The sequence below is a fragment of the Myodes glareolus genome, chromosome 24 (genome assembly GCF_982192425.1).
Source record: "Myodes glareolus chromosome 24, mMyoGla1.1, whole genome shotgun sequence".
Classification (NCBI taxonomy): domain Eukaryota; kingdom Metazoa; phylum Chordata; class Mammalia; order Rodentia; family Cricetidae; genus Myodes; species Myodes glareolus.
Genome location: NC_142049.1, coordinates 20,686,088 through 20,706,316, shown reverse-complemented (window position 1 = coordinate 20,706,316; position 20,229 = coordinate 20,686,088). Strand labels below are relative to the sequence as shown.

General features: G+C 45.7%; 1 protein-coding gene across 1 annotated transcript; it reads right to left on the bottom strand.

Annotated features, from left to right (window-relative positions):
* Positions 1-761: 761 nt before the first annotated feature.
* Positions 762-12,372, bottom strand: LOC146889894 (uncharacterized). The gene is made up of 3 exons (XM_087901563.1): positions 12,239-12,372; positions 10,194-10,394; positions 762-9,592 (listed from the first exon to the last, which is right to left on the bottom strand). The coding sequence occupies exon 3, from the start codon at positions 9,250-9,252 to the stop codon at positions 7,786-7,788; it is 1,467 nt and encodes a 488-aa protein (XP_087757689.1). The 5' UTR covers positions 9,253-9,592; positions 10,194-10,394; positions 12,239-12,372; the 3' UTR covers positions 762-7,785.
* Between the last annotated feature and the right edge of the window lie 7,857 nt (positions 12,373-20,229).

Sequence of the window (20,229 nt, the reverse complement as noted above, 5' to 3'; positions counted from 1 at the left end):
ACAGTAGTAAAAATTTAAAATATAACTTTGGCTCTCACACTAGGACCAGAGGATCCCAAGTTCAAGGCTGGCCTGACTACATCCCAAAACTAAAAATGAAAACAAACAAACAAAAATTCTTAGCTTATACTGTAGAAATGTATACATGTAGAAATGTACTTTGGAGTCCCTGAAACAGCTGCACCCAAAGGTGTCTGGTGTCCCAGGAAGAAATTTTCCCCAAAAGGAAAAAGCAGCTTCTGGTAGAACCTTACAGGAGAACAGTGAAGTGGGGGTCTACTGAGCACAGCAGAGTTCTGGAGCCCGGGCAATGCATGGGAGGGTAGAGCAAGGGGGGCTTGCTGAAGCCCTGCCAGGCCGCTACCTGGGTGGGCAGGTGGGTGAGTCCAGGAGTGTCACCACTTCCCCCTGACCAACATCTAAAGGATCCTGTTCGGTGGGCCATAGCCAGGTCCACCATCTACTCTTGCCTTGTTTAGCCCTTTGGACCTCAATTGGAACTACCAATGACAGAGGTACCTTTTCCTGATACCTCTCTGTAGGACCAATAGTAAGTTTTTAAAAAGTTAGTGGACTCAGTGAATCAATTACTCCCAGGGGGAGGACTGCAGCTCCCATGCAACATCCATTTGCAAAACAATGAATTCCCTTGATAGGAGCTCAAGAAGAGCAGAACAAGGTCCCCAAGATAGGCTGAGGGGTGTTCCTGGTGAAGCCCCTGTTAATCCCACCAAATAAGAATAATGACCACTGACCACAAATTACAGTCAAATCAAAGCAAGCTTTATTCTGTGCACAGCAGAGCCAGTAGTCTGGCAACTGTCCCACCAGCTGCTCCCAAGTAATCACACAGAGGCTTAATATTAATTATAAATGTTTGATCAAAAACTCAGATTTGTTACTAGCTAACTCTTATACAGACTCCACCCTTCTTCCCAGCATTTTCCTAGCTTGGCTCTCCCACCTAACCTCTACCTGTCCAGATATTGGCCAGTCAGCTTCTTTGTTAAACCAATCACAGTGACATATATTCACACACTGTAAAGGAATAGTCCACATTTCTGCTCTTTTGTCTAAACAAAAAAGAAAGGTTTTAATTCTAACATAAGAAAACTATAAACAATAATAACAATTATTAGGTAAGAATTACATTAATAATGTCCAGTCCATTTGCATTTGGCCAAATTTAAGAAAATATTCCATTATCTACATTATCTTGGTAAGTCCAAAGTTTTGTACCTAATTCACCTTCTATCCTAACTTCTATTGCCAACCCCAAACTATCATTTATGCCTCTCAACCTTATACACTTTACACCTCCTTTGTAAGCTTCTTTTCTGAATCTGGTAACAAGGAAAAGTGTAACTATCTAGTCTTCAACTTCATCAGAGACCCGAGAAGGATGTTAATATTACCTTAGTAAACAGGAAGTGCAGAACAAACAACTTCCCAAACTAAGAAATGACAGAAACAGCTGGCTGCCTGGACAGTCACCAGAGATTCCTCTGTAACGTTGGGGCATCCATCTTCAGCCTACAGGCCTAGAATATCTGACAGACTTTTCTATAAAGCAGGAATTTTGAAGGACTGTCCCACATTGTCTTGGCAAAGTCCGGCAGTCACTTTCTTTATGGTCCTGCTTGTCCAATTAGGACAGCATACTGTCAGCAGTTGAGAAAAGGGCAATTTCTTGCCCAGTGCATAACTTTTGCCACAAAGAAAGCAAACTCCATATGGAGGCTCTTTGATGCCCATCATCTTCTCTGAAGTAGATTGGTGCTGCCAGGAGGAGACATGTCTCATTGTCATTAAAAAAAAAAAAAGAAAAAATCTTATGTTATTAAAACATCTTAAATGCCATATTCTGATGATCTCTGAAGTCTTTGAAGACCACCTGTCTATCTGAAATGTTTGACCTTGAAAATAGACCTAACTTAACTATAAGTTTGATTGTAATGTAACTGGTAACCTGTATTGCTTTATTACCCTAACTTTCAAAGGACTAGAAATTTACATTCCATTGTTAAATGAGCTGTTTAGACACAATACCTTAAACAAGAATAGACACATATATTCAGTATGTTTTAACAAAAATAACCTTAAATTTGTATCAATATACAAAAATATCTTAAACAAAAGTAGAAACTTCTAATCAGTATAACAAAAATAACCTCAAATTTGTACTAATATACAAAAATCTATACCAATGTAAAATATTTAAGATCAGTAGTTTCTTTGGTTTAAAAGTAGATTCAATAATCTACCCTTTTATCCTATCATTTAACCCCCCCCCTTTTCTTTTCAGAAGATCCCTGAATCCAATCTCCTTTGTTCAGTTTTTTTCCTTACCATTACCAATAATAACAACTTGTAACCAACCCCCATAAACAATGACAAGTATCCATAACCCACTGAACAACCAAAAACTGCCCACCCCACCTCTTGGGAATGTGGGCGTCGTGTTCTTAAAATTGCTTCCTGCTGTTTGGGGGTGACGGCATCTTTAGGGGACCCTGAGAAAACTGGGACCATTGTCAAGTCCTGGGAGAGCCAGCTGTAGTATCACTTGCTGTCCAGTCTCACTGGAGTAGTAGCCTGTGAGGCTGGACCATCACAGCTAGCCACCTGGAAATTGTCCTGAGAAGTTTGGAGTTCAAAGCCGATCTTTGGGTGGTGTTTGTCAGCATAATGGCCTTACCACAATGCAGGTGGAATCGTTGTGGGGCCCCACTATCCTTTTGGAGACGTCAAAGGTTGCTGTTAGGAATGGTCACGGTTCACTGCAGAAAACTTAAGCATTTTAATTGTCATATGCAGCAGATTACAAAAAGGTTAAAGGACCACAATTTATTAAGTACATCCAGAGTAACAAAAACTTAATTCCTAGTTACCTGATAATAACTCAAACCCAGAAACCATGTACAGGAAGCTAATAAAGCTTTTTTCTAGAATTAGTTAGTATTCTACATGACCATTAATATCATGACAGAGGGTAGAGATGGAGCAGAGGTTTAAAAGCACTAGCTGCTCTTCCAGAGGTGTGGTGCTGAGTGCCCAGCAATCACAAGGTGCCTCGCAAGCAACTCTAAGATCTGGTGCCCTCTTCTGGCATGCGGGAATAACACTGTACACATAACGAAAAAATAAATCGTAAAAAACATAAAAGTTTAATATATATGGATATACATATATATTAATTTTATAAATTTTGAGAAGTATTTATACTTTAAGAAAGTTTTGCCGGGTGGTGGTGGTACACACCTTTAATCCCAGCACTCGGGAGGCAGAGGCAGGCGGATCTCTGAGTTCGAGTCCAGCCTGGTCTACAAGGGCTAGTTCCAGGACAGGCTCTAAAAGCTACAGAGAAACCCTGTTTCAAAAAAAAAAAAAAAAAAGTTTTAAAGACTCAAAATAAAACCAAAGAATTGAGAATAGTGGCAATAGAATAGTCACTTAATTTTGGCTTTTCTTCTGTCCTATCAGATGTCTCTTATGACATGAACAGAGATTTTGGGATTTCCCTTTTAACAGGAGAGGGCTATGGAGAGGTTAGATTAGGCAAGACAGTACTTGATGAGTCTCTGGAACATGGGTGTGCTGGAAGAACCAAGAACCTGAAGTACTGGGAGGTCTCTACTGGGGCCTATAGGTTTAGGTTCTTCTTGTCTTACTCCATATCACCGGATGGTAACTGAGAAAGCAGGATTCAGTCCAGCTGCACGTAGCCTAATTCCCTAGGTTCTTCCTTCATTCCAATGTGAGTTTTCAGAATCACAAATGTTCCAGATTTAAGTTGGGAAACACAATAATGTTACAATGACCACACTGACAATTAAGAGTTGGTTTTAGAGGGATTGGGAGTTATGGTAAAGGGATTTGGCCTCCCCTCAACTCTGGGGTTTGACTGACCTTTACAGCCGAACTGTCTCAAATGACTTCAGAAGCTCTCAATATAAATTGGAAATTACGTTGCATGCATTACCATTGGAGTTCAGGAAATATAGAAATATACTTCTATGTAGAAATAAGTATAATATATATTTATAATATAATTATATTTTTTTCCTATAGTTCTATATAGAACTATAGAGAAAAAAATGAATAGAACCTTAAATTCTCATTAAATATGTTCTTGAGACTGGTGGTAACTGGGCTGACCTCTTGTCTTTTGCCCTGCTAAGGGCCCTTTGTACCCTCTCTGGGAAACACCCACTCCACGTAAAAGAATTTATGGATAGCCACCCCCAATGGTCACCAGGGCACATAAAGAGCTATTAACAGATTACCTAATCTCTGAATCCCTGAAGAGATTGCAATTAACTCTGAATAAGAACTTCCCCCAAATCCAGGCCGCACAACTGATCAGGCACTACCTGACTACCTGTTCCAACCTGGTGAAATGTTCTAGGCCACCAACTCAAGACTGACTACCCGGAACCAAGATGGGAAGACCCCTCGATTGTGATTCTTTGGATGCTCCCCACTGTTTTAAGGTTGGTAGCATTCACATCTCAAGAAGGCACTAGAGGATCCTGTGGAAGAAGAGGGGAGGGGCTGCCAAAAATGCAAAGACACTGAATGGCATTCCCTCAAAGTTCAGATCTCTAAGGTTTACTGCTTTGTTACTGACTTGCTTTTACTCCTTTCCTTAGACTATGGAAGCCATAAGGTTAGTCTTGGTCTGTTGCATTATGTTCTTACCCTTGAGTTTCAGATATAATAACCCACATAGACCAACCACTTGCAAATGGGAACTTACTAATGTAGGTTAGGTGTTGGTCACTATTATAACCTCTGATCAGCCTAATCTGAAAGCTGATTACTGCAAACTCTGTTCCTTCCAACTTGGAATGGGCTGGAGACATTTACAACTGGAAGAAAAAAAAAAAAGCAAGGCATCCTGATGTATGTTTGTTCAGCCCAGGGAAGCAAATCCTGCAGGGTACCCATGTCTACCATAGTGCTTCTTGGAGCTACAAAACCATCCCCGCCCTGGAAGACCCTTTGGGGTGACACCTCTGATTTTGCACTCACCTGAGTGCAAGTCAAACAGCGATTTGAGATGTCTTAAAGTATCCCCAGTGTGTGGGTAACCAAACATGGGGAGAGATTAAGTCCTGAGATTTTCTGCCTAATAGACTGGGGATGCAGATTTTCTCATCCAGTAATATTTATCCATCAACCATGGCAATTTTGATGGGTTCCCATGCCAGAGTAATTCAGTCTTCTTTGGAGAGTTCATAGGGGTGTCTTCACTGAAGCAGAGTGGGGGCTCAGGAATGGCCAAGAGCTCCAAGATGGTTTGGGGGCAAAAGTCCCCAAGAGCTACATCCCTTGCTCTCTGATTTGCATAATTATTCTCCTGGGTTTGGGGGCTACTGCCCTTTTGATGCTCCCTCAGGGTGCTATGGCCAGTTCATCGGGCAGCCAGATGACCTCCAACAATCGGATCACCTCCCTCTTTGTAATGTTTTTCCTTCTGAGGTTAATCGGGCATTTTGGATACTTGTCCGTGGACATGAGCTGTAGCAAAGGCATATTGGCTGTCTGTGTAAATGTTCCATTTTCCTTCCCTTGGACCATTTCAATGCCTGAGTTAAGGCCATTAATTTCTCTCTTTAGGCCAATGTGCCTCTTGGACAGAGCTTGTGACCAAACGACTTCTTTCTGGCCCTTAACTACTGCTGCCCCCGTGTTCCTAGTTCCTTCACAGACAAAACTATCTGTGAAGTTGACCAACAAGGGACCAGCCCTGAGGTCTAGTCAGCTACCCTAAATGACATCGAGGATCTCCAGGCAGTTGTGTATGGTTTCCTGAGGGTCATTGTCCAGTAATAGGGTACCAAGGTTGATAGCCATGGATTTGTCAAAAGTCAATCTATCCTTATCTAGGAGAAGGGCCTCGTATCGGGCTAGACAGCATTAAGCATTCAGCAATTAGCGGCATCTTTTAATAGAGTCTCAATGCACATGGGGTCGTGTGCATTAGATTCTGTACCAGGTAAATTTGCCTCTTTTACAAGGATTGTGGTAGCTGCCATGGCTCAGAGACAAGGGGGTCATCCTGAGGCCCCAGGATCCAATCTTTTTGAAATGTGGGCAACTAGCCTTTTCCAGACACCCAGGGTCAGGACTCCTTTGGCAATGTCCTTTCTCTCATGAACACAGAGGTTGAAGAACTTGGAGATATCAGGAAGAGTTAAGGAGAGCCTACACGAGGGCCACTTTCAAGTTCCTTTAAGATCTGCTAATTAGCCAGGCGGTGGTGGCGCATGCCTTTAATCCCAGCACTCGGGAGGCAGAGGCAGGCGAATCTCTGTGAGTTTGAGGACAGCCTGGTCTACAAGGGCTAGTTCCAGGACAGGCTCCAAAGCTACAAATAAACCCAGTCTTGGAAAAACAACAACAAAACAAAAACCAAAAAAGACCTGCTAACCTCCCTCAGTGCACTCCACAAAGGGTTAGTTTTAAGCCCCTGCCATGGCTGAGCACAAGGGTACGGCGACTTCAACAAACAAAGGCGGCAATACTCAATGAAACCCCGGAATGCCCTAATCTGCCTCTTTGTGGCTGGAAAAGGGATTCAAATTATGACTTCCTGGTTGAACACATCATCAAAGATGGCAGGGGATTTGCTGAACCCCTGAGATAATCGGGTCCAGTTCAGTTGCCCCGATAGTCTCAGTTCAGGGTCAGCCCGTTTAAATATAAATATAGATGGGCTGACTTAATTCTGACAAGGGAAAAGAAAAATGTCTCCTTTAGATCCAGTACAGTATAAACCCTATGCTCAGGTAGCAGCAGGCTGAACAGAGTATAAGGGTTGGGACAGCGGGGCAAACAGGTTCCACCCGCTCATGTACTCTCCTTAAATCCTATACTGTCCTGATCTCAGGGTTTTGGACTGGTAATAAGGGGGTGTTCCATGCTCAATGGCATGGGAGGAGTATGCCTGCCTGGAGGAGGCAACTGAGTCCCTCTCTGGTCTCTGTACTGATGGGATACCGTCTGACTCAGGTGGGCATAGCCCCAGAAGTCAGCTGAACTATATAACTGGTTAATATATAACATGCTTGGCCAGACCAGGACTATCTTTGGCCCAGAGAGCTGGAACATCCCTGATCACTTGCTCTTTTCATTTCCTCTTAGGGGCTTGGATCAGACCCCAGAGGAGGAAGAGGAAGAAGAGCTCCTCACTTAAGGGACAGGTGATGGTCAGGACTGTGGCTGGGCACCCTAGCTACAGTTTAGGCGTATCTCCTGAGAATAAGATAGTTGCCTGGAACCTGCTTAGGAGGTCTCTTCCCAGCAAAGGGAATGGGCACATTCAGGGATAGCCACGAAGGAATCAATCACTGTCCCCTTTCCCAGATTAACAGTCCATTTATATTTCCTGACTTCCCCTGCATTGCCATTGTTTGAATGGTGAGCAGCCCAAGGGTTTTGGAAATGCCAAATGTGAGCTGGGCGGTGGTGGCACACACCTTTAATCCCAGACAGAGGCCAGAGGGCAAGTGGGTCTCTGTGAGTTCGAAGTCAGCCTGGTCTATTAAGAGCTAGCTCCAAGCAAGGAAGGACAGGCTCCAAAGCGGCGGCGGGGGGGGGGGGGGGGGGGGGGGGGGGGATGACGGCAAAAAACAAAACAAACAAACAAACAAACAAACAAAAACCAAAGGTGAAGGCCCCATGTTAACGAGGAAACGTTTATAGGTTGGCACCAATTAAAAAGATTGCCATAGACTCTTGGGGGCCTAATTTGAAAACGCTACCGCCCCACTATTGTCCTCAAGCAAAACGTGGCTTTGGCCAGGGAGGACCTGCCCATCTCTGTTGGGGGCACTCATGCTTCCAGTGCCCCAACTCCTTGCAGTAAGCACACTGGTCTCTCCGCAGGGGCTTTCTCCTTGCGTTGTTCGTTCTCTGACCAGGACAGCAGGCACCACATTGTTGCGCAGAGGTGATAGCCTTAGTCAATTGCTTTATTAGCAGCTGCTGTTCTTTGTATTCTCTATTGTTAAACACGTCGTGGGCTATTCCCAGTAATTCCGACCTACTCTTATACATATATCCATTCGTGCTTTCGATTGCATCCCGTATATCTGGGGCCGACTGAAGTATGAAGGTCAGGTTAACGGTGGAGAGCTGTGTCCAGTCCTCTGGATCTATGGTTGTATATTCACGGTACGCCTCTAGGAGGCGCTCGAGAAACTCTGAAGGCGATTCATTCTTACCTTGTCTCACGGCCATCACCTTGGAAAAGTCAGTGGGCTTCCGGGCTGCCTGTTTCAATCCCTCAAGCAAAGCCTGGTGGTATTCACTGAGGGACTTCCTACCTTTCCCTACCCTATAATTCCAGTCTTGACTCTGCCTAAGCGGGAGAAGTTTGCCAGGCAGTTCAGATAGTCCAGGAAATGCTTTAGACGCTTCTGTCAGAATCCGTTCCCTCTCCTCCCTTGTGAATAACGTATATAAAATACGTTTGCAATCGTCCAAACTAGGATGGTAGATGAGAAAGATAGATTCAACTAGAGAGATTAGGGGCTTGGGGTTTGTGCTGAAAGGAGGATACTGCGCCCTCCAGTTTAGAAGGTCAGTGGTGGTTAAAGGCACGATGTCTATGCAGCTCCCGTCTCGGTTCTGGATGTTCTGGTTACGAAGATCAGTGCTGGTGAAAGGCACACAGGCATCACAGGACTGGGATACAGCTTGGTGTTGAGGTGGGGGTTGAGTGCGGGGTTGGGGTTGAGGCGGGGGCTGAGGTTGAGGCGGGGATTGAGTAGGGGGCTGAGACAGGGGTTGGGATTGAGGCGGGGGCTGGGGTTTAGGCGGAGGCTGAGTCAGCGGTTGGGGTTGGCGTTGGGGCTGGGGCTGAGGAGGGCGAGGCGATGGGGAATGATGGCCATTTACGATTATATATTCCTTCATCCATGCTGGTGGCTTATCTGTGGCTTGTGCCCAAGGCCAAATGTATCCAAGTTGTTTCACGTAGCCGAGGCCGGGTAGCTCCGTGACAGCTTTTACTAAGGCCAATGCCACCTTGGGATCGAAGGTGCCCTCAGGGGGCCATTCGACCCCTAATGTGGGCCATTTCTGTTCACAGAGGATCTGGAGCTCGTTCTTGGTCATGTGAATATAATTCTTCTTAATCTTACGGGTGTAAAGTAAGTCAAAATTTTGCAGTACACAGTTTAAGGGCGTATCACCTTTTCTAGTCTTACAATAATAATCAGCTTTACTAGTCTTATTACCCATTTTGTTGTCCAGTCACCCCAAGTCCAAACCACAGAAGACTCAGGACAAGAGACAGGAAAGACAAAACAGCACAGGGGGTCAAGAACGAGGTAGGCAGTGTGACTTCTCCTTAGTGCCCTGGACTAAGACACTTCACTGTCCCCAGATGGGATCCCAACAGAACCAGGACCAGATGTCATATAAGGAAAACTAAGACTTACTGATAGAGGGGCCTCCTCAGACAGGTGCTTACTGGTTTTCTTTGGATGCAGTCTTGGGTCAGCCAAACAAGAGGTGAGCCTGAGGTTCTTGAGCCTAGGGTCTGAAGGTGCACACGCGGTGGGAAGCGACGCTCCAGCCCCTGAGGTTCAAAGGGAAGGGTCCGGGTTTTAAATTTGGGAAGGGGGTCTTATATCACTCAAGCCTCCAAATATTAATCCCACCGAATAAGGATAGAGACCACTTTATTCCGTGCAAAAACCACACAGACGGAGATTTTGCAAGTAAGTGAGTTTACAGAAAGAACAAGGCAGCTATGGAACTCTTCCTGGAACATCTGGTACAAAACATTATGAGGTTATCGGGTCAGGAAAAGCCGAATGCAGAGAACCGGAAACTTGGCTAAGTTTCAAAATGGCTGTGGCTCAACCCGGGCCAGGCGGCGGCGGTGGTGGCGCACACCTTTAATCCCAGCATTCGGGACGCAAAAAGGCAAGTGGATCTCTGAGTTCGAGATCAGCCTGGTCTGCAGCGTGAGTTCCAGGACAGCCAGGGCTACACAGAGAAACCCTGTCTCAAAAATTCAAAGGCTGTTGTTTTTAAATGGTGACCCAAATGCCCCCACCCAGTGGACGGGTTCTCGGTCCCACACTCAGCAGGACGCTGCTCCTTCAGGGTGGCCGTCCGGGTGACCAGTCCCGACTACAACGGCCACCTCCGGCCGGACCCGACCCGGTACTCACCGTACGGTTCCAGGCGCGGGATGTCCCGGCTGCCCCGCAGCCCCGGGTCTCTCCGGTAACCGAACGGCTCCGACCAAATCGCTCCGGTCCCGCCAACAAATTTTCTCCCTACTTTCCGCCCCCCAGTGGGCGGTCCTAAGCTCAGAAGCCAATCAGAGGCTGGGTCGCTGTGACGGATAGGCCAATGAACCCGTAGTACAGCTGCGTGGAGAAAGAGTTGGTCACCCGGGTCGCCCTTAACCAGAAAGGTGCCAGAGGCGGAGAAAAGTGGAAGCGATGGCCACCAGATTCTTAAAGCGACAGGCCGTTATCTTTCTGCACTAGTGGCCAGAACTGGATAAGGAAGCTCTATAACTCTGTAATAACTCAGAGGGATCTGAGTTCGAGCCCAGCCTGTTCTACAGAGGGACTGCCGGGATATCTACGGCTACACAGAGAAATCCTGTCTCGAACAGCTAAAAGGAGAGCGAGCGAAAGAGGAGATGGGGAGAGGGAGGTGGGGAGAGAGGGAAGGAGGACTAGAAGAAAGGAGGAAGAGGAGGAGAGGGAGAGAGAGAGGAAGGGGGAGAGAGAAAGAAAGAGACTGTGGGAAACTGAGAAATGGATCCCTTGAGCAGAAATCTGCTTAGCCTGGCAGCAAGAGAACTTTGCTACATAAACTGCATAGCCTACGTGGGCCAAAGGCAGTCTGATGTAGCTCCAGGCTTGGCAATAACTCTGACCCTTAAGATCTCTGAGGACTGCAGTCGAGTTGATCTGTTGAGTGGCTGGTTCTTGCAGGCAGAAAAATATCACCAAACCTTTCCCATAGGATTAGTGTAAAGATCTAGGGCTCGCCAGGCAGTAAATGCTCAGTAGAGTGTCTCCATTTGACTCAGATCTGGAGACATTTAAGGCAGAAGGGCTCTGATGTTTAAGAGGAGCCTTGGCCAGAGGTGCTCAGTCGGCCTGATGTGCTGTGAAGGAATCAGGGATGAGGGGGCATCAAATAATAGTTTCACTAAGTGAGTGACAGTCTGCTGTTAAAGTTTCAGGGCCCTGCCAGTTTCGTGACGCCACAGCACTTAGGTCATCATGGGTTGGCTGAAGCTTCCCGTGCAAAACTGATTCTTAGCAAGTTCATAACCATTGCTCTGGCTCCCTAAAGGCTCTCTGGGAACTCGTCCGTGCTAACCATCTAACACCTGGTCCACATTATCACTGCTCCCCTCCTCAACGCTGAGGCCTAAATTAGATGGTGGCGTACATGAATATCAAATATAGCCAACGAAAGGAAATCAGAAAGAGCATGTCTAAATCAGAGAATTCTATAATGACCTGAAAGGGAGGAAAATGTTAAGCCTGCTTTGCCATCTGCTTCAGTCCTAGCATGGACCCTGGGGCGTCCCCTGTCAGGGCCCCTGCCTGCCCAGCCAGCCCAGCACACATGGAGTTCTGAGGTAAAGGGTTCTACACGGTTACCTCAGAAACCTCGGTATTATCCATAAGCTGGCTTTACGGTTTTGAAGTACTACCTGCAAATCTAACATTCAGAACTCTGATACTGAATATCAGGCAGGGTGACATTAGCTATGACATACATAAGATAGAAGATCGTTTCTGCCAGGGCAGCTGGGAAATAGGGATGATGATGTCAACATCTTCCCTCTTCAAGCAAAGCCAGGAGTCTTAACATGGAAGAGGGAAGGGATGGCTCTTGGACGTTATCATCCGGCTTCCAGAAGCATGCACACACATGTGCTTCCATACCAATGCACCTGTTCCTGTCCGAGCCTCTGAAATAACCCAAGCAGGCCCCATGGGCCACACAAAGCAAGACTTGGATTGAATTGGGAGGCAGGAAAACAAAACCAAAAACAAACAAACAAACAAACAAACAAAGATCTGACAAGTCAGGAACAATAGCGCAGACTCAGAGCTCATTGGATCAGGGAACGGGCACTGCAACAAGTATTTAAGCACAAAACCCACAAACGTCTGTGCCAAGTTCCAGTTTCATTTTCCCAGCAATCGTGATTCAAGGATTAGGGGTCTTCCTTACTCACTCCATCATTGTCCACGGACACAGAATGTGAGCTTCTGAGTCCAACCAATTGGATTCCTTTGTTCTTTTTCTTGTTAGAGACAACCATAAGGTTCTAGAAAACCAAAGACGCACAGCTATCAGAAGCCATCCGAGGCCTGCCCTGCTGGCTGACTTCCTTCCAGGTCAGCTGCCTTGGCGTCTGAGAGGTAACGGGCTGAACTCACACACGGGCTGTCCGAGTTACAAATTCCCACGCATAAATAAATCCATTCAACTATGTTTATTACCAACAACTTGTTAGGAAAAAAAAAACTACAAGGTAAATTCTCAGGAACACGGGCATTCTTTGAAGACCGTAGCGAAACCTCTCGGCTAGTTCCTAGCTGACCACAACTGCAGCTGTGGGCCTCTGTAGGTTACAAAAGGAGGAAACTAAATCATTGAGAGAGCTGGGGGGGGAAGGCGAAGAATGCGTGTGCACTATTTTCCATTTCTTAAGGGTGATTAATAACATCTGGACATGGTCAGTCAATAAACAGTCCATTTTTATCACTCACCTCTTGGGACCTAGACAAAAACAGTCTACTGCACCAAAAGCTGGGGCAAAGTGTTCGTTGCTGTTTCGAATCCGAGCCGGGAGGTGCCAGTGAAGGATGCCCTGGGCAACAGAGGTCCTAGGGAGGATCCCTCAAGCCCTAGGATCTAACAAGGACAGACACCTGCAATACCGCCCGAATTCATCATAAATCTCGGAAGGACTTAGATTAGCAAGGACAGACACCTGCAGTTCTGCTCCGTGAAAGCTCCCCCAGTGACCACCCCACAAGGACTTGGTCAAATCGTCCTGTCAGGGAGTTAATTATAGAGAACAGCTTCCTAAGTGTGTGTGTGTGTGTGTGTGTGTGTGTGTGTGTGTGTGTGTGTTTTAATTGAAGCCTGGGGCAAAAGGTTTGACTGTCTTATTTTATTTGCCAGAATACGCAGTTTGAGGGGAAATTCATTCTATACTAACAGAACACAGGAAAATTGTGCCCAACCTTGTGAGGAAGACACTGTCTGGAAGCATGCTATCACACGAGAGAATCTGCAGCTAGAGCCGGACAGCTATTCAAAAGGCAGTGCTTTTCACAGGTCGTGCCTACGTGAATTTAACCTCCAACAGAAGTGTAAATCTCTGGTGGATTGGCCTTCCAAATGTCAGCTGCTGATCTGCTGTGTAAACTTGCAGATCTCATGACCTAACAGAATACTTGTTTTTAAGACGATTGGCAGCTCTTGGAAAGTCCCCAGCTTCCCCAGGGCCTAGGAACTTGACTTCGTTTGTTTCACTATACATGTAAGATGAAGTCTGAAGTCAAAATTGTAGTACGTAGCAGAAGGTGCTATTGCCTGTTCCAACTGCACACCACACATATACAGGACACACATCAAAAACAAATCAAGGATGATGTGTAGAACTCGATACACACCTTCGCACAAGATCAAGATGGCTTCTGTCTGGAACCAGAAAACTAACAATACTTAATTTAAAAAGAACTGAAAATATGTGTTCTTTAACCATAATGGAATCAAACTTGAAACTAGCAACAGAAAGATGAGAAAATTTCTAAACGTGTAGAAATTTAATAATATACTTCTTTTTTTGAAACAGCATCTCTCTGTTATGAAGCTCTGGCTGACCTAGAATTCCCTATGTAGACCAGGTTGCCTTTGACCTTTGACCTCATGGAGATCTGCATGTCTCTGCCTTCTGGCTGCTGGGGTTAAATATGTCCAATATCACACCCGGCTTAAATAATACACTATTTAATTTCTATAGAAAAAAAAGCAATTTTTTTTTTTTTTTTTTTTTTTTTTTTTTTTAGACAAGGTTTCTCTGTAGCTTTGGAGCCTGTCCTGGAACTAGCTCTTGTAGACCAGGCTGGCCTCAAACTCACATAGATCCACCTGCCTCAGTCTCCTGAATGCTGGGATGAAAGGCATGTGCCACCCCCGCCCAGGAAAGACAAATCTTAAAATGAATGATTTTCAGAAAATACACAAGAAGCTGGGAATGGTGGCACAAGCCTATAATCCCAGCAATCAAACATCAGAGGCAGGAAGATCAATAAAAGAAACAGGACCACTCTAGGATTTTGGCTCCCGGGGAGCCAGCTATTGGTGACCTGACTGACTAGAACTTCCCAAAAGGCTGTTTCATTGTTCCACAAGACACACCTTAGCAATTCAACTGCCTCATACCAAAACCTCTTCTCTGAAGCTCCCCAACCCCCACCGAGACAAAAGCCAAAGGAATTCTTAGTCACAAGACCGCTCAGTTTTCTGAGTCCTCCCAGAACCAAGTTTTGCATATCCTGAAGCACCCAGGGAAGATTTGCCTGCTTCGAACAGAAGATAGGGAACAAAAAGATAACACTTGATACAGGGCATCTCAAAGGCCCAGGGGCTAACACCACAGAATCAAGCTTGCTGCAATGCTCTGTGGGACATCCCCTTAGAAAATGGTGATAATTCTTTATGGGGCGGGGGGGGGGGGGGGGGGAGAACAGCATCAACCAAATGCAAGGAAACAGTGATAGCAGACATCAGTGCTTAGGACAAGGGATTCAGATATTTTTGTCTCCCTCACCTTGTGAGACTTAGGTGCAATTATTTTAATCCCCCACCCAGTAAATCCTAGGTTTGCACAAAGACCTCCTACTGCATTCCTCCACTGCTCAAAGCAGTGACCCCTCTCCCTTTCTGCCTCCATTTCCTGTTCACCAAGTCTTTTCAGACCAGCCAATGGAATAATACAGCGAGGTCTGACCCCAGCCAATGGGGAAAAGACACAGTCACCACCCGAGTTAGAGTAAAAGCCAAATGCACTTCCTGTCTCTGTGTGTTTGTTTTTCTGAGAGCATCCTTTGGACCAAGAGTCAATCTGCCTTGTACAGACGCTCAGTTGGAGTAGTGGTCTCTTTCTTTGTAACCCTGAACAGAAGGATTACTATTTAAAACAAACAAAACTGTGGAAGAAACTAAAACAGACACACCCAGCAAAAGAATAAATTTAGCCTAAGCCTCAGGTCTTATACAAATCTGATCCTCAGAGAATGATAGACTGAAAACACAAAACTACGAACTTCCAAAAACAAGGAAAGGGCTGGAGAGCTGATTCCTTTGCTAAAGCGCCTGCTGAGGAACCATGAGACCTGGGTCCAGATCCTCACCGTCCATGGAAAAGCTGTGGAAATTGTGTTTGTGTAAAATTGTCTCCACACTTCAGAGGGTGAGGGATAAGTAATGTCACCCTCAGAAATTAGAAGTGGGAGGGAGGTGGGGGGCAAGCTCCACTCCTCCAGAATTCCACAGAAGGCAACGTGAATGGTGAGAACAGACAACCTGCCAAAGCCCACCCGTGATCTGACAGAATTTCGTCACTTTGCTAAGCACCTGAGAGCCAAAAGAGGAACAGGTTTATTTCAGTGCCCAGAGCGGTTTCTATCAGGCAACTGAGGGCATCTTGGTGATGAGGACTATGCAACTTTAAAAGATCCACATTGTTGGTAAGGTCTCATATCCCACAAGAATAGGTGTCCATTTCTGGTTAATAAAAATAAATACAGGGGCTGGAGAGATGGCTCAGAGGTTAAGGATGCTGACTGTTCTTTTAGAGGTCCTGAGTTCAATTCCCAGCAACTGAAAGACCCCCGATTTGGGGAGATTTTCACTCGAGCCTCGGGAAGACGCGAACCCCCCAGTAACTCACTAGAGACCATCCTTGCTGCAATCACACGAGGTTTAATGACAAGACGACAAGACGGGGACCAGTGCACTGGGACGGAGACTCATAACCCACGCAGGGAAAGAGTTCGACCTCGAGTGACCTCTCAAGATTATTCTCAAAGGTCGCAGGGAAAGAGTTCGACCTCGAGTGACCTCTCAAGATTATTCTCAAAGGTCGTAATCAGCTAGTTCCTATTCCTGTGATAATTACTAGGGGGTGACAATTACTAGGGGGAATCTCTTTGTCTCTCAAGATTACTCTCAAGATTACAATCTACCTTTATCTTCAGCTAGTTCCTGGAACCCTGGAACTGATTAACCTTAGATTTCTGATTCTTCTCTTCCTGCTAGATTTTTGGCTCTATTTTCCTGTTAGGGGGATCTGGATTTATCCAGGTCTTTCACAACCACATGGTGGCTATCAACCATCTACAATGAGATCTGGTGCCCTCTTCTGACCTGCAGTCATACATGGAGGCAGCACACTTATTGTATACATAATAAATAAAATCTTTTTTAAAAAAAATAAATACATAATTTAAAAAGAAGAATAAGCTTTGTTTCCTAAATTTGATATTCCCTTAGAAACATGGTTTTGAACCTACCCTGAACTTGTCACACCATGATTAATGACTGCCACCACCACCACCACCCCCCCTACCCTTGCAAAATATGCTTTCAAGATACCTTGATCTATACCCAGGACCACCAACCCCATGATGTCAGACTCCCCACCTACATGATGTATATTCTTGCTTTTACATTGTATTTTTCTTTTCTTTTTTTTTACATTGTATTTTTCTAACAGCCAATTGTCTCATTTCTTTAAATGCATGCTTGCAGCTGTTTTCTAGTAATCTTATGGCTTGTCCCCATAAAAGTGACCTCAAAAAGTAGGCCCAGGCCTGCTTTCAAACCCCAACTTAGGGCGAGAGAAGCAGGTGGCCAATTCAGAGTACGTTCTTAAAATAAAACTTGCTTTAATTGGTCAATGGTGGAAGTGGTCTTCTCCAATATTTCAGGTTCACAAGGATGAGTAGAAGAAGCTGTTCGCCTCATGGCTGCCAGGGAGAAAAGACCGACAAGAAGTAGGGACAGTCCCAGTGAGCTGGTCCCCCAGATGAGGCCCACTGTCTGAAGTTCCGCCATCACCCAGTGGTCAGAGCATCATTCCATGGACGGATTAGCCGGCAGCCTCACCACTAACACTGCTTGCATGACTGTGGCTTTTCGGTTATTTTCCTCTAAACCACACACCTACCTCACTTTCTTCCTGACTAAGTTCTTGGAAAAACATTGTTTCTCCCTCAGCAAAGCTTTGGCTCATCACATTGTTCTCCCAATGCTAGCGTTGTTCGTAAGTACAGAGTCTAAAGTCCTGTGTGGCTGCGGGAGACATCTAAAATATCACATTTAGTCTGGGGCTGCGTATGAAAATTTGAATCTCAAGCAGTTTCTAGTTGTCACACAATGAGAAAGCAGGAGGAAATTGGGTTAGTAATCATCATTATCATCACCCATAGACGAATAACAATGGAGAGAAACTCCCTTTTTCAGAAGATTTCAAACTGAAGAAACACAGACAGGGAACAGAGGCGAGAAAGCCTGCTGGTCTCTCCATCCCTGGAGGAAGCTGGGACTGAAATACAGCAGACACATCTTCCGGGATCAAGAAGGGTCCTGATGAGGAGGATGGAGACAGTGACGCTCACCCGTCCTCAGGTCTGCGCCCAGTTCCTTAGCCAATCTCTGGTACCCAGAGCATGGACAGAAGGATGGCATCTGTGAGCCTCAGCAAACAAGTTCCTGGGATCCAGAAGGGGCGTCAGAAAACATTCCCCCGCTTGAGTGTCTGTGGCAGATTTCCTGTAGGGACAGGGTTGGAGGAGAAAAGGGAGTAGGAGTTGGGATGTGTGTGGCTCCAGGGAACTGTGACTCATTCTGTGATGCTGAAAACAGAGAAGATAAAGGAATTGACTAAGGAGAGTCACAAAAACCTTTAGAGAATCAGGTGGCAGCCTTCGCTCAGGGACTTTTTGCTCTTTCAAACTAATTAAATTCCTGCCATCTCATGTAATCCATCCCCTGTGGGTTCCCATCAAGATGCAAACTGGGAGGTCCACTTTGGGAACTCTGCAGTGCCATGAAGGTTCCAGAAAGCCTATGGCTCTTTCTCCTTTGAGAAACTGTTCCTCCCAACGGAGCACATTAAGGCACACCTGTGATGTAAAGTAGCCCTGTCGTTCACATGTGTAATGAGCATGGAACCAGATTCCTCTGAATGAATAAAGAAAGGGGAATCTGTAGTATAGATAGAACAAGAAATTTATAGAATAAGAATGAACTCAACTTGGTGTAATGTAAAAGCATTTCTTCTTCTTGTATGTGGTATGGAAAATTACTAAAGTGAAATATTAAGAGAACTTTTGCCCACTTGAAGGCTGCCACACCCATCTGGCACAGATGGGGAGGCTGCACCCAGCAACCGTAGTAACGAAATAATCTTACCACACAAGAGGGACCCCCACCTTCTGTGGCCAGTCGATACTGATAACCTTGGACACCTGATTATCAGAAGGATCAAGGGAGGGTGTCCCGCGCTACCGTCTCGCCAGCAAGAACCACGCGGTACACATAGGATACTTCTGCAGTAAAGCTTTAATGCCCCTTGGGAGAGCGGGCATCAGCCAACATGGCGGAGACCCAGATAAGATGGAACCCATCCCTTATAAAGGAAACAGACCCCGCTTCGGACGTGTCATTCTCGGATTGGTCAAACTGCTCCCAGTCCCAGGTGAAACCTCGGGAGTAGGCAGGGACGCAGCGGTAGAGAGTTACCAAGCACGTGCGCTGGGATTAAAGGCGTGTGCTACATCACCTTGAACTCACAGAGATCTGCTTGTCTCTGCCTCCCAGGCATTGGGACCAAAGGCGTATACTACCATGCCTTGAGGTCACAGAGGTCAATCTGCCTCTGCCGCCCAGGCATCAGGACTAAAGGCGTGTACTGCCACACCTTGGGGTCACCGAGGTCAATCTCTACCTTTGTTCCTAGAAGCAATGGAGAATGTGGTCCGGCCCTCCACAGGAGGGGCAGTTTCGAACTGACTTAAAAGAGGGTGCTAAAGCAGGACGGATATCTCACCTCTCACAATGGCCCAGGTATCTGGCCTCAAGGAAGGAGAGATCCTCCAAGCCTGCCTCCCGAAAAGCAGAAATATTAAACGCCTTGCCTAAACATCTAATGCTCTGTCTCCCGAGTACAGAGCTTCATATCCCGAAAACAGACATTTAACGCCTTGCATCCTGAATGCAAAGCTTCATCTTCGAGAGTAGAGAACTAAAAGCCTTGTCTCCTGAGACTCGGTCACCCGAAAAGCCGAGTCCCAAGGCCCTACATTCTGAGATAGACTACCACCAGGCCAGAGACTACGCAGTTAAGGAGTGATCCAGCACCCGATACCAGCCTGGAACAGGACATCGGAACCTTATCTCCCGAGCGCAGACTACGGGGTCAAGATTAGAGCCTCGCTACCCAGCCCCCAGGGCGGTCAGGCGTCCAGCCTGAAGAAATTCAAAAAGCCCTTTTTAAGCTGAAGAATACCAGGTCGTATGATACTATTTCATGCATGTATGAGATGTTAAGAGAAGAGCATAGACATGTTAATACATATGTTTAGTGTGTGAAATGTTAAGACATATAGATAATTGATAAGATTAGGAAACGTTAATGGATAAGTTAAGGTTAAGAAGTGTTTTATGGATAAGTAATAAGTTAGATCAAGGTTATGAACTGGTTTTATGTATTAAGTTTAATAATTGTGATATTGATTTGCCTGTGTGATTGCCATTATCAATCCCCCATGCCTACTAAGATTGGAAACCCCATTGATGTATTGGATATTGAAGTTGCTAGTAAAGAATCAGTATGAAACAATTCTCTTGCTTGGTCTGGTCACTCATCGCTCTCTGGGGAGAAGGGCACAGAGTCCTCATAGATATTACTCGAAAAGAACCTGGAGCTGAAGTCTCCCAGCTCGTAACAACATGGAAGCAAAGAGTGGGTTGAGCAGTCTCAGACCAGTTTCCTTCTATCCCATTTCATAGATATTGAATGATATTGGCTTTTGAGTTGCTTTTCAAAAAATATATTTTAGAACAGGGCAGTGGTGGTGCATGCTGTCAGGTTGGGAGCGTAGGCCCCTGCCCCTCGCATCTATTCCAGCCCCCAGGCCTGGTCTG

Excerpts from the sequence above, each read along its gene's own strand:
- LOC146889894 (XM_087901563.1), bottom strand. The coding sequence starts at position 9,252 with ATGGGTAATAAGACTAGTAAAGCTGATTATTATTGTAAGACTAGAAAA.